Consider the following 12,768-nt stretch of genomic DNA (forward strand, 5'->3'; position numbering starts at 1 on the left):
TGGGATCACAGAAGAGTTGGACATGACTGAGCAATTAAACAAAAACCATCACTGATCTCAATATTTCCTACAGAATGAAACTGCTCCTGAAAACAATTTCTCCACCTTCAAATCCAAACCTCAGGTAACTCATTTTAACATGCAGCCCAGGGAGCTTTTCTACTCCCATTCCCTCTGTCCTTCTCTGTGCATATGAGAACCATGTGACATCTTTGCCTTTTTTCTTTCCTCCCTTATATGCAATATGTACAAAAGAAGGGAAGCTTGAAAACTGGCTTATCAAATTATGTGTTTTATTAGGAATATGCATATCAGAAATAGCTCTGTATTGTACACAGTGATCATCCTGTTCTATATTGTGTGGAGCGCATAGTACTATGCACACAGAACTACTCAATATTATGTAATTATTTGCATATCTGGAGGCCAATATAGATGTTACAGAGTATGAAGAACAGCAGATACATTTCTGTAGTGAAATTACACAATAAATGAAGAGAGGTCAGAGCAGGCACTCTCAGAAAAGATGATGGGAAGCAGGTGAACAATGCCGCAGATGAGAGGGAGTTGAAGACAACGTCACTGAAGAAACTAGAGGATCTAACATTCCTCACACAGGAATGAAACAGAGCTGGTAAAAAGGTGGCACAGAAAGTAACCCATTGACAACTGGGGTGGTGTCGAGGTCCTTTGGGTCAACCACAGATTTCAAGGTAAAGTTTTGTAAAATTGTGGTCAGGAATAAAAACAGCTCCATGCGGGCCAGGCCCTCTCCCACACAAATCCGTTTCCCTGGAAACAACAAACACAGAGGGTACATACTCCTTGAACTCTGTCTTTCTGGCTGTCAGAAAAGAGACTATGTAGTAGCCATTTGATGAATGTTTGAATGGATGGATGGAATGGCTGGATAGACAGATGGGAAAAGGGTGAACACATATGCTATCCACCTAACATCTTATCATAATAAATATCATTCCTTCAAGAAATATTTACTGACTATTCCAAACACTTCATTAAATTATTCATGCATTATAACTGCAATTTCATATTTTCAAATTTCTACCCATCTTTTTCTAGAAAGCCACGTATACTGGCTGTATTTTCTGATCCTAGTCTAGTAGTCCCACATGTTTCTTTTCATTCTTCACAGCCTCTGTTCTCTGCTCTAAGTATACCTACTCTTCATCAAACTCCAACACACCTTTAAGTTTCAAGTTTTATAACACACTTTTTTTTTTTTTGGCTAAGATGTAGTTCTCTGATATTTTCAGTTCCCAGCTCAAGTTTTATTTCTAAATGGAAAGAACTGGGTCACCTCTCCAAAGTTTCAGTAATCTAGCCCAATAATGAGGATGTTTCATGGGGACGGAAAGAGCATAGTTATTGGGCTGCTACCCCTCATCATGGACAAAGAGCATTTCTACCAGCCCCAGGGTAGGTACTTTGTAACTCCCAACTGATCCTTAGAAGGTATCCTGTCCTCTAAAGTACTGAATGGAGAAAAAAAAATATTACCTGTTGAGAAAGCCATGAAATGGTCACTCTTCCTAAAGTTGCCACTCTCATCCAGAAAGTGGCCAGGGTCAAACACCTCTGGGTTGGGAAATTCTTTGTCATCATATAGCACAGAAGTCAGTGATGTTAATATACCTGTGCCCTGGAAAGAACAGATGAAGATAAACTGAACTATGAAAAAGTCACAGAGCTGGAAGAACTGCCTCAAATCATTTAGTCCAATCTTGTGATCAATAATGAAGAATCCTCAGACCAAAGAAGGGCAGTGACATTTTGAGGAAGAAAGAACAAGTTATAAAGAAGAATACATTTAAGACTAGTGGCAATGATGCTGCTAAGTGAACAGCCTCTGAAATACTAGGTACATGGATTCTGGGGTGCCAGACCTTATGAACCATTCTGTTATCACATTTGGACAGTGGTATCTGACCACACCAGCTGCTTTACTTTATTTATTTTTTGAAATTTAATTAATTTATTTTACTTTACAATATTGTATTGGTTTTCCCATACATTGCCATACATTTTTGCCATACATTGACTTGAATCTGCCATGAGTGTACATGTGTTCCCCATCCTGAACCCCCTTCCCACCTGCCTCCCAATACCATCCCTCTGGGTCACCCCAGTGCACCAGCCCCGAGAATCCTGTATCATGCATCAAACCTGGACTGGCGATTCGTTTCACATATGATATTTTACATGTTTCGATACCATTCTCCCGTATCATCCCACCCTCACCCTCTCCCACAGAGTCCAAAAGACTATTCAATACATCTGTGTCTCTTTTGCTGTCTCACATACAGGGTTATCATTACCTTCTTTCTAAATTCCATATATATGCGTTAGTATACTGTATTGGTGTTTTTCTTTCTGGCTTACTTCACTCTGTATAATAGGCTCCAGTTTCATCCACCTCATTAGAACTGATTCAAATGTACTCTTTTTAATGGTTGATTAATATTCCATTGTGTATATGTACCACAGCTTTCTTTTATTATTATTATTTTATTTTTACTTTACAATATTGTATTGGTTTTGCCATACATCAACATGCATCTGCCACAGGTATACACATGTTCCCCATCCTGAACCCCCTTCCCACCTGCTTCCCAATACCATCCCTCTGGGTCACCCCAGTGCACCAGCCCCAAGCTTCCTGTATCCTGCATCGAACCTGGACTGGCGATTAGTTTCTTATATGATATTATACATGTTTTAATGCCATTCTCCCAAATCATCCCCCCCTCCCTCTCCCACAGAGTCCAAAAGACTGTTCTATACATCTGTGTGTCTTTTGCTGTCTCACATACAGGGTTGTCATTACCATCTTTCTAAATTCCATATATATGTGTTAGTATACTGTATTGGTGTTTTTCTTTCTGGCGTACTTCACTCTGTATAATAGGCTCCAGTTTCATTCACCTCATTAGAACCGATTCAAATGTATTCTTTTTAATGGTTGATTAATATTCCATTGTGTATATGTACCACAGCTTTCTTATCCATTCATCTGCTGATGGACATCTAGGTTGCTTCCAAGTGCTGGCTATTATAAACAGTGCTGAGATGAACATTGGGGCACAAGTGTCTCTTTCAATTTCTAACACCATACACAAAAATAAACTCAAAATGGATTAAAGATCTAAATGTAAGACCAGAAACTATTAAACTCCTAGAGGAAAACATATAGCAAAACACTCTCTGACATAAAACACAGTAGGATTCTCTATGACACATCTCCCAGAATACTGGAAATAAAAGCAAAAATATACAAATGGGACTGAATTAAAATTAAAAGTTTCTGCACAACAAAAGAAACTATAAGTAAGGTGAAAAGACAGCCTTCAGAATGGGAGAAAATAATAGCAAATGAAGCAACTGACAAAGAATTAACCTCAAAAATATACAAGAAACTCCTGAAGCTCAATTCCAGAAAAATTAATGACCCAATCAAACAGTGGGCCAAAGAACTAAACAGACATTTCTCCAAAGAAGACATACAGATGGCTAACAAATACATGAAAAGGTGCTCAACATCACTCATTATCAGAGAAATGCAAATCAAAACCACAATGAGGTACCATTTCATGCCAGTCAGAATGGCTGCTATCCAAAAGTCTACAAGCAATAAATGCTGGAGAGGGTGTGGAGAAAAGGGAACCCTCTTACACTGTTGGTGGGAATGCAAACTAGTACAGCCACTATGGAGAACAGTGTGGAGATTCCTTAAAGAACTGGAAATAGAACTGCCATATGACCCAGCAATCCCACTGCTGGGCATACACACTGAGGAAACCAGAAGGGAAAGAGACACGTGTACCCCAATGTTCATCGCAGCACTGTCTATAATAGCCAGCACTTGGAAGCAACCTAGGTGTCCATCAGCAGACGAATGGATAAGAAAGCTGTGGTACATATACACAATGGAGTATTGTTCAGCCATTAAAAAGAATACATTTGAATCAGTTCTAATGAGGTGAATGAAACTGGAGCCTATTACACAGAGTGAAGTAAGCCAGAAAGAAAAACACCAATACAGTATACTAACACATATATATGGAATTTAGAAAGATTGTAATGATAACCCTGTATGCAAGACAGCAAAAGAGACACTGATGTATAGAACAGTCTTTTGGACTCTGTGGGAGAGGGCAAGGGTGGGATGATATGGAAGAATGGCATTGAAACATGTATTATATCATATGTGAAACGAATTGCCAGTCCAGGTTCGATGCATGATACAGGATGCTTGGGGCTGGTGCACTGGGATGACCCAGAGGGATGGTATGGGAGGGAGGTGGGAGGGGAGGTCAGGATGGGGAACACGTGCACACCTGTGGTGGATTCATGCTGATGTATGGCAAAACCAATACAATATTGTAAAGTAATAAGCCTCCAATTAAAATAAATAAATTTATATTAAAAAAAGAAAATTAGGACATTTTAAGTATAACTTGTACATTAAATAATATTATTGTTTCAGGGATAACTCCTGTGCACAAATGGTATTATTCCTCTGCGTCCAATAATCACTGTTATTGAGGTATGCATACTGAAGTAGGGAGCTTTTGATGGATAGTTGGATATGGATAGATAAGCATTTATTAATGGAAGAAATTTTCACATATTGCCATATAGTGAAGTCATTCTGTTTTATAAATAATTTAACTTGAATTCTGTATTAAGTAAAAGATCCTGTTATGGTCTATTGAATATGTTGTCCATGCTCCTGCTCAGTCATGTCCGACTCTTTTTGACCCCATGGACTGTAGCCCACCAGCCTCCACTGTCCATGGGATTTTTCAGGCAAGAATACTGGAATGGGTTGCCATTTCCTTCTCCAAGAGATCTTCCTGAGTCAGGGATTGAAATGGTATCTCCTGCATCTCCTGTATTGGCAGGTGAATTCTTTTATCACTGAGCCCAGGGAAACTTCCCTAATCTGATTTTAAAAAAATCTAACAAAATATACATAAAACATTATTCCTAATAGTGAGATGTTAACTTCCACTTTCTTTCATATCAGAGATGATACAAGGATGACATGAAGAAATTAACCCAGATAGCAGGATAATGTATATGGAAATTGCTATTAACTAGAGACATTTTCAAAATTACATTAAATTTAGCAAGGTTGTTACATATAAGGTCATCAAAATGATAAAATCAATTATATTTTGATCTTCCACATAAAACGGAAAATGCATTTTAAAATGCTTATAACAACAACAATAACCACCTTGGCAAGACAAAAAAATATGTAAACCACTGCCTGAAAAAATTATTGAAAAAATTAAAGAAAGCCCTTTAAAATAGAAAGACTATATCATATCCAATAAATGAAAAATTCAATGTGTCATGATATTAAGTCTTTCCAAACTGATCTAGCATGTCACTCTGATAAAAAAAATCCCAGCAGAGTGTTCTGGTAAATCAACAAATTGATACTAATGTTCATTTGGAAATGTGGACAGCTATTGTTAGCCCAACAACATAAAAGAAGCAGAACAAATTTGGAAGTCTTGCACTGCTACCTGTCAAAATCCATTATAAAGCTTTATAGACTAAACTGGAAACAACACACAACCCATCAATCCACAACACACATGGCTATTTTTACTCTCTCACCTTGCGTTCATCAAGGGTTTCACCCATACTGTGTAAATGAGAACTTCAAGACCAATGAGGTCAGTAAAAGAAACCAATCCTACCTTTGGGATGAGGTAGTTTCTGAATTTAATGTCACAGGTCACCGCATGGGGCAGGTTGGTGGGGACCAGGTCAATGTATCTCTGGATCTCGTGGACCACAGCATCTGTGTAGGGCATGTGGCTCTTGTCCTGCATGCAGGGGCTCCGGTGTCTGCCAATGACATGGTCAATCTCTTCCTGGACCTTAGCTGAAAGGAAGGTAAGGAAGACTGATGGAGAAAGAGGAAAATTCACACCACATTCCATACCAATTCAGGGATGCATGAGCACTATGATGGTGTCCCAGTATCATTATACACAAAAACTGTATGACCATAAGTAGAACTAAACATAGAGAGATAATGGGCCATAATACAGACACATAAAAGTCTCTTACAAGCCTGGCTTAAGCATCTATCAGTTCAGTTCAGTTCAGTCGCTCAGCCGTGTCCAGTTCTTTGCGACCCCATGAATTGCAGCACGTCAGGCATTCCTGTCCACCACCAAGCCCCGGAGTTCACTCAAACTCATGTCCATCGAGTTGGTGATGCCATACAGCCATCTCATCCTCTGTCATTCCTTTCTCCTCCTGCCCCCAATCCCTCCCAGCATCAGAGTCTTTTCCAATGAGTCAACTCTTCGCATGAGGTGGCCAAAGTACTGGAGTTTCAGTTTTAGCATCAGTCCTTCCAAAGAACACCCAGGACTGAACTCCTTTAGAATGGACTGGTTGGATCTCCTTGCAGTCCAAGGGACTCTCAAGAGTCTTCTCCAACACCACAGCTCAAAGCATCAATTCTTTGGTGCTCAGCTTTCTTCACAGTCCAACTCTCACATCTATGCATGACCACTTGAAAAACCATAGCCTTGACTAGATGGACTTTGTTGGTGAATTTATGTCTCTGCTTTTGAATATGCTATCTAGGTTGGTCATAACTTTCCTTCCAAGGAGTACGTGTCTTTCAATTTCATGGCTGCAGTCACCATCTGCAGTGATTTTGGAGCCCAAAAGAATGAAGTCTGACACTGTTTCTACTGTTTCCCCATCTATTTGCCGTGAAGTGATGGGCCCGGATGCCATGATCTTAGTTTTCTGAATGTCGAGCTTTAAGCCAACTTTTTCACTCTCCTCTTTCACTTTCATCAAGAGGCTTTTTAGTTCCTCTTCACTTTCTGCCATAAGGGTGGTATCATCTGCATTTCTGAGGTTATTGATATTTATCCCAGCAGTCTTGAGTCCAGCTTGTGCTTCTTCCAGCCCAGCATTTCTCATGATGTACTCTGCATAGAAGTTAAATAAGCAGGGTGACAATATACAGCCTTGACGTACTCCTTTCCCTATTTGGAACCAGTCTGTTGTTCCAAGTCCAGTTCTAACTGTTGCTTCCTGACCTGCATATAGGTTTCTCAAGAGGCAGGTCAGGTGGTCTGGTATTTCCATCTCTTTCAGAATTTTCCACCGTTTCTTGTGATCCACATAGTCAAAGGCTTTGGCATAGTCAATAAAGCAGAAATAGATGTTTTTCTGAAACTCTCTTCCTTTTTTGATGATCCAGTGGATGTTGGCAATTTGATCTCTGGTTCCTCTGCCTTTTCTAAATCCAGCTTGAACATCTGGAAGCTCATGGTTCATGTATTGCTGAAGCCTGGCTTGGAGAATTTTGAGCATTACTTTACTAGCGTGTGAGGTGAGTGCAATTGTGCAGTAGTTTGAGTATTCTTTGGCATTGCCTTTCTTTGGGATTGGAATGAAAACTGACCTTTTCCAGTCCTGTGGCCACTGCTAAGTTTTCCAAATTTGCTGGCACATTGAGTGCAGCACTTTCACAGCATCATCTTTCAGGATTTGAAATAGCTCAACTGAAATTCCATCACCTCCACTAGCTTTGTTCGTAGTGATGCTTTCTAAGGCCCACTTGACTTCACATTCCAGGATGTCAGACTCTAGGTGAGTGATCACACCATCGTGATTATCTTGGTCATGAACATCTTTTTTTGTACAGTTCTTCTGTATATTCTTGTCACCTCTTCTTAATATCTTCTGCTTCTGCTTGGTTCATACCATTTCTGTCCTTTATCGAGCCCATCTTTGCATGAAATGTTCCCTTGGTATCTCTAATTTTCTTGAAGAGATCTCTAGTCTTTCCCATTCTGTTGTTTTCCCTATTTCTTTGCATTGATCGTTGAGGAAGGCTTTCTTATGTCTCCTTGTTATTCTTTGGAACTCTGCATTCAGATGCCTATATCTTTACTTTTCTCCTTTGCTTTTCGCTTCTCTTCTTTTCACAGCTATTTGTAAGGTCTCCTCAGACAGCCATTTTGCTTTTTTGCATTTCTTTTCCATGCGGATGGTCTTGATCCCTGTCTCCTGTACAATGTCACGAGCCTCCATCCATAGTTCATAAGGCACTCTATCTATCAGATCTAGTCTCTTAAATCTATTTTTCACTTCCACTGTATAATCATAAGGGATTTGATTTAGGTCACACTTGAACGGTCTAGTGGTGTTCCCTACTTTCTTCAGTTTAAGTCTGAATTTGGCACATCTTTCTATATTAGCATACATGATAAAGCAAAGAGAAATGATGAAATGTTTCAAATATAAACAGAATATAAAGTCAAGAAATTATAGTCCTTAAAGAAAGAAACAAGAATCAAATATTAACTTTATATTGGAATAACATAGGTTGAAAAGTTAAATTATAAAACATATGTTTTGTGTATTTGTGTATTATGCATGTGCAATTTGCAATGGTACTCAGGTCATTCTCCAGCTGTCAAATGCCACCACTTTCAGCATTCTAGCAGTTTCTTCTGAAATTCATGTCCTTTTTCTTAATAATGACTATTTTTATTTCTCACTCACAGATTGTTAAACAATATCTGACATCTTGGTATGAGAGTTGAGAATTTACATCTCCATCCTTCCTCATACAAAATCACACACACACCACACACACATACACATCCCCTTAATCTATTTCCCCAATATATTTACACCACAATTTTTGATGGAGAATATTCATTGTACCATCATTCTACAATGCTCTCTGGTAAGACAATTATGATCATGCTTCATATTTGTTACTTTCTTAGACTTAACCACATGTCTTTATTTCAATTCATAAAGTTCTCTACCCTGATTCAATTATTTCCAAATGCTTAGGTAGATGTTCAAATTATTCAGAAGCCACAAGTAGTCTATCACCTCTGTTTTGTTCTTAGTATCTCCTCAAATACCTGCTTTATTCATATAACCCATTTAGAAATGGGTATTTTCCAGGCCTGCTGTCTAGCAACAACATTGACACTTTCACTCTCCTTCATGAGATTTCCAAATCCCTGGAGCCCATGACCTTCCTCTGACATTACTTAAGGCATGTGGATGAGAAAGGGGAAAGAGTGGGTAAAAATTTTGTTAAACATACAAGTCTGAAAATACCCTTTTAAAAATTAATACCCAGTTTGATAGTTGCCCTTGAATTATGGTGTTGTTGTGAACTCTTTTATCTATGACCTGCTACATCTCTCTGAATGTTTTTGTGATTTTTCTCTTTTATCCAGGTATTCTGAAATTTTATGACCCTGTGTCTTGGGGTGGATGTTCTTATTTCATTCACTCTGTGGGACATGTTGAGAGAATTTTCTATCTACATAGCAAAACTTGGAAGTCTTTTCTCCAGAGTGCTCACTCTCTGGAGTTTTCCTCTAACTGCTGAATTTCAGGAAGCAGGATGGGAAAGGAGCTAAGAATCTCTGAATTCAAGAAGTGGATTCTTCCCTAACCTTTCCTCTAAGCTGTGACCTCACTCTTTACCCCTGTCTCTGCCCAGTGTCCTAAGTAGGGCCTCTTAGATTCCCTTTCTCTAGACAGTAAACCTCTTTCATCCTATTGAAGAAACAGAGTTACCTGATGAAAGGAGTTATCAAAGACTTGTGGTTGGGAGAGTTTCCTTTATCAACCTATGTCTTCCTCTATCTTTTTTGAAACTAGGTACTTCCAAACATAACCTTAAGGACTGTAAGAACATAAATGACTTCTTGTTTGATGACACCACTCTAATGGCAGAAAGTGAAGAGGAACTGAAGAGCCTTTTGATGAGAGTGAAAGAGGAGAGTGAAATGCTGGCTTAAAACTCAACATTCAAAAAACTAAGATCATGGCATCTGGTCCCATCACTTTATGGCAGTGATTAGATAGCATTGCTGACTCAATGGACATGAATTTGAGCAAACTCTAGGAGACAGGGAAAGACAGGGGACTCTGGAATGCTGAAGTTCATGGGGTCATAAAGAGTTGAATACGACTTAGCCACTGAACAACAACCACAATATTATACCGTTTCCTCTTCTGACATTTAGGCTATAACTTCATCCTCTCTATTGACTTCATTGTCAACCCTCAATATGCTCTCTGTGTTTCAGAAATTTGTTGAATATTTGTTGGCTGCTTCCTGACTCCGGCTTAGAAAGGCTAATTCTCATAGGTTATAGGTGATAATCATTTCAGTGGTATTCTGACAATAAACAAGAAAATGTGTGCTTCTAAACATAACGATAGCCTTTAAAAGTTAATTTCTAACAAAAAGTTCTTTTTGAAAGATAAAATTCTTGACCCCTTAAAATGTGTATTTTGGCAACAACCATTTTTCTGGAAACAAACTTATGGATTAATACAATTTCTTTACATACATATCTTAAGCTAATTTATTGTCAATCTAACTCTTTAGAGGTCTTCCTAGATTGTTTAAATTGCATCAGGTAGCCTCACCAAATTTCTATGATTTCCAATCTGTTTAATAAGGAGAGCTTCCAGTGTCCCAACCCTGGTTTCTTTCTTTCTTTCTTTGATTTTTGGCCACTCTGTCCATAGCATGTGGGATCTTAGTTTCCTGACCTGGGTTTGAATCAATACTCCCTGCACTGGAGATTCAGTTGTAACCACTAGACCACTGGGGAAGTTCTTGGACCATGGTTCTAGAACACTGTATTTTCAGAATGTGGGGACATCAGAGTGGTCTTTCCATAATTGAAACCAATATGCAGCTCTAGGCCAATTCATGCTGGCTGTGCTTGCTACACGTGACCTCCCATGAAATTCTGATGCTTAATATCTTCACAAATTATATAAAGATGTCACATTACTATCCCTTCATTAAATCGGGGGGGGGGGGGGCGGAATTAAGCTGCTCAGTCTGAGATTTAGGTAATTCTCTGAGAGAAACAAGGTAGAATACATTCAAGTGTCTTTCTATCATCTCTTCTGAGGTCACCCTGCCCACCATATTATCATACCTGTGACCTCTGGGTGTTTCAGCAGGAGGAGGAGCCCATATCTCAGTGTGGTGCTCGTCGTCTCTGTCCCAGCCGCAAACAAATCCAATGCAGTGTGTGCCAAGTTTTCAACTGTATACTCCAGTTCTTGATTGTGCTTTTCCTAGGAATGATTTAATTAAAAAGTTACAAAGCATACAAAAAAGGAGGAAGTATGGACCAGTAATAGCAAAAATAATAAGTTGACACAAATCATTTATGAGGAAATCCAGATATGGACTTACTAAACAAAAACCTTAAGATACATGTCTTTAATATGCTTAAATAGCTAATGAAAATCATCAAGAACTAAATAAAATATTGAAAAGATATTGAAAATAATGAAAAGTGTATGAATAAGTATAGAATAACAAGAAAGGTACTATAAAAACAAAAAAAACCAGAATTTTGGAGCTAGAAATCACACTACCTGAACATTTTTAAATTTACCAGAGAGTTTGAACAGTAGACTATGGGAAATCCGAGAAAGAAACAGCAAATCTGAAGCAGAATAAAAATTTCCAGTGTGATTATCAGAAAGAAAAAGGAATAAAGAAAAATAAATAGAACCTAAGGACCCATGGCACTCAATCAATTGTACTAACTAACATCCACTTTATGAGATCCCAGAAAAGAGTTAGGGAAGGAACAGAAAATAAGTATTTGAATAAGAATGACTGAAAACTTCCAACATTTTGTGAAGTACATGAATCTAGAAATCCAAAAAGCTAAACAAGCTCCAAGAGTAATGAAACCAAATAGACTCACTTTGAGGCATATTTTAATCAGACTGTCAAAAGCCAAAGCAAAAGAGAGAACGTTCAAAACATCAAGAGAATAGTAACTTATCATGTACAAAGGATCATCATTAGGATAACAGCTCATTTTTTCCACAGACACTGTAGAGGCCAAATATCAATGGAAAGATATATTTAAAATCTCAAGTGTAAATATGTCAACCAAGAATTTTGCATTTGGCAAAACCATCCCTCCATAAATTACGAGACATAAGACATCCCCAAATTAAAAGCTAAGGGGTTCCAGTTAACAAAACCAAAGGACAAGATGATAATTCAAAGCCAGATTGACAAAGTTCCTTGTTAAAAATAACTATGTAGGTAAATGGAAAAGCAAAAGCTACTGTATTCTAATTTAAAAGCCTCATTTCATTTCCCATATTATTTAAAAGAAAAAAACACGAAACAATCATTATAAGTGTATGATTCTAGGCACAAAATATAAAGATGTGATTTTGTGACACCAATGAAATAAAGGGGGGATGAAGCTGGATGGGAGCAGAGTTAATGTACATGATTTGAAGCTATTGAGGAATCAGTTCATACTGAATTGTTATGAATTTAGAATGTTAACAGTAATCTCTTTTATAAGTACTAAGAAATTAGTTTTAAAACACAAAAAAAATTTGGATGGAATTTTAAAAAGGTACATTAGGAAAAGATCAAACAAAACTAAGGCTATATTGAAGGAACTAAGAAACAAAAATTATGAAATACATTAGAGCAAAAAATTATAGGGCAGAAATAAATTCTTCAATGTGAATAATTAATCGATTGAAACTCATGGTTTAAGACAGATATTGAAAGAATAAGATTTTAAATTGTTTATCTAAATATTCCACTACATATTCATAATATATCTATACAAATATAGAATATAATTTAGCCATTTAAAAAAAAGGAAATCCTGATATCTGTGACAACATGGATGGGCCTTGAAGTTGTGC

General features: G+C 37.8%; 1 protein-coding gene across 2 annotated transcripts in view; it reads right to left on the bottom strand.

Annotated features, from left to right (window-relative positions):
* Window positions 1–272: 272 nt before the first annotated feature.
* Window positions 273–12,768, bottom strand: part of LOC113884509 (cytochrome P450 2C42-like) — a 28,226-nt gene continuing 15,730 nt past the window's right edge. For both annotated transcript variants that reach the window (XM_027529127.1, XM_027529128.1), the window contains exons 6-9: window positions 11,007–11,148; window positions 5,733–5,920; window positions 1,519–1,660; window positions 273–792 (exon numbers count right to left, since the gene is read on the bottom strand). In XM_027529127.1, coding sequence (XP_027384928.1) covers window positions 611–792; window positions 1,519–1,660; window positions 5,733–5,920; window positions 11,007–11,148 — 654 coding nt within the window. In that variant the 3' untranslated portion in view covers window positions 273–610. The remainder of the gene's footprint in view (window positions 793–1,518; window positions 1,661–5,732; window positions 5,921–11,006; window positions 11,149–12,768) is intronic.

The sequence above is a fragment of the Bos indicus x Bos taurus genome, chromosome 26 (genome assembly GCF_003369695.1).
Source record: "Bos indicus x Bos taurus breed Angus x Brahman F1 hybrid chromosome 26, Bos_hybrid_MaternalHap_v2.0, whole genome shotgun sequence".
Classification (NCBI taxonomy): domain Eukaryota; kingdom Metazoa; phylum Chordata; class Mammalia; order Artiodactyla; family Bovidae; genus Bos; species Bos indicus x Bos taurus.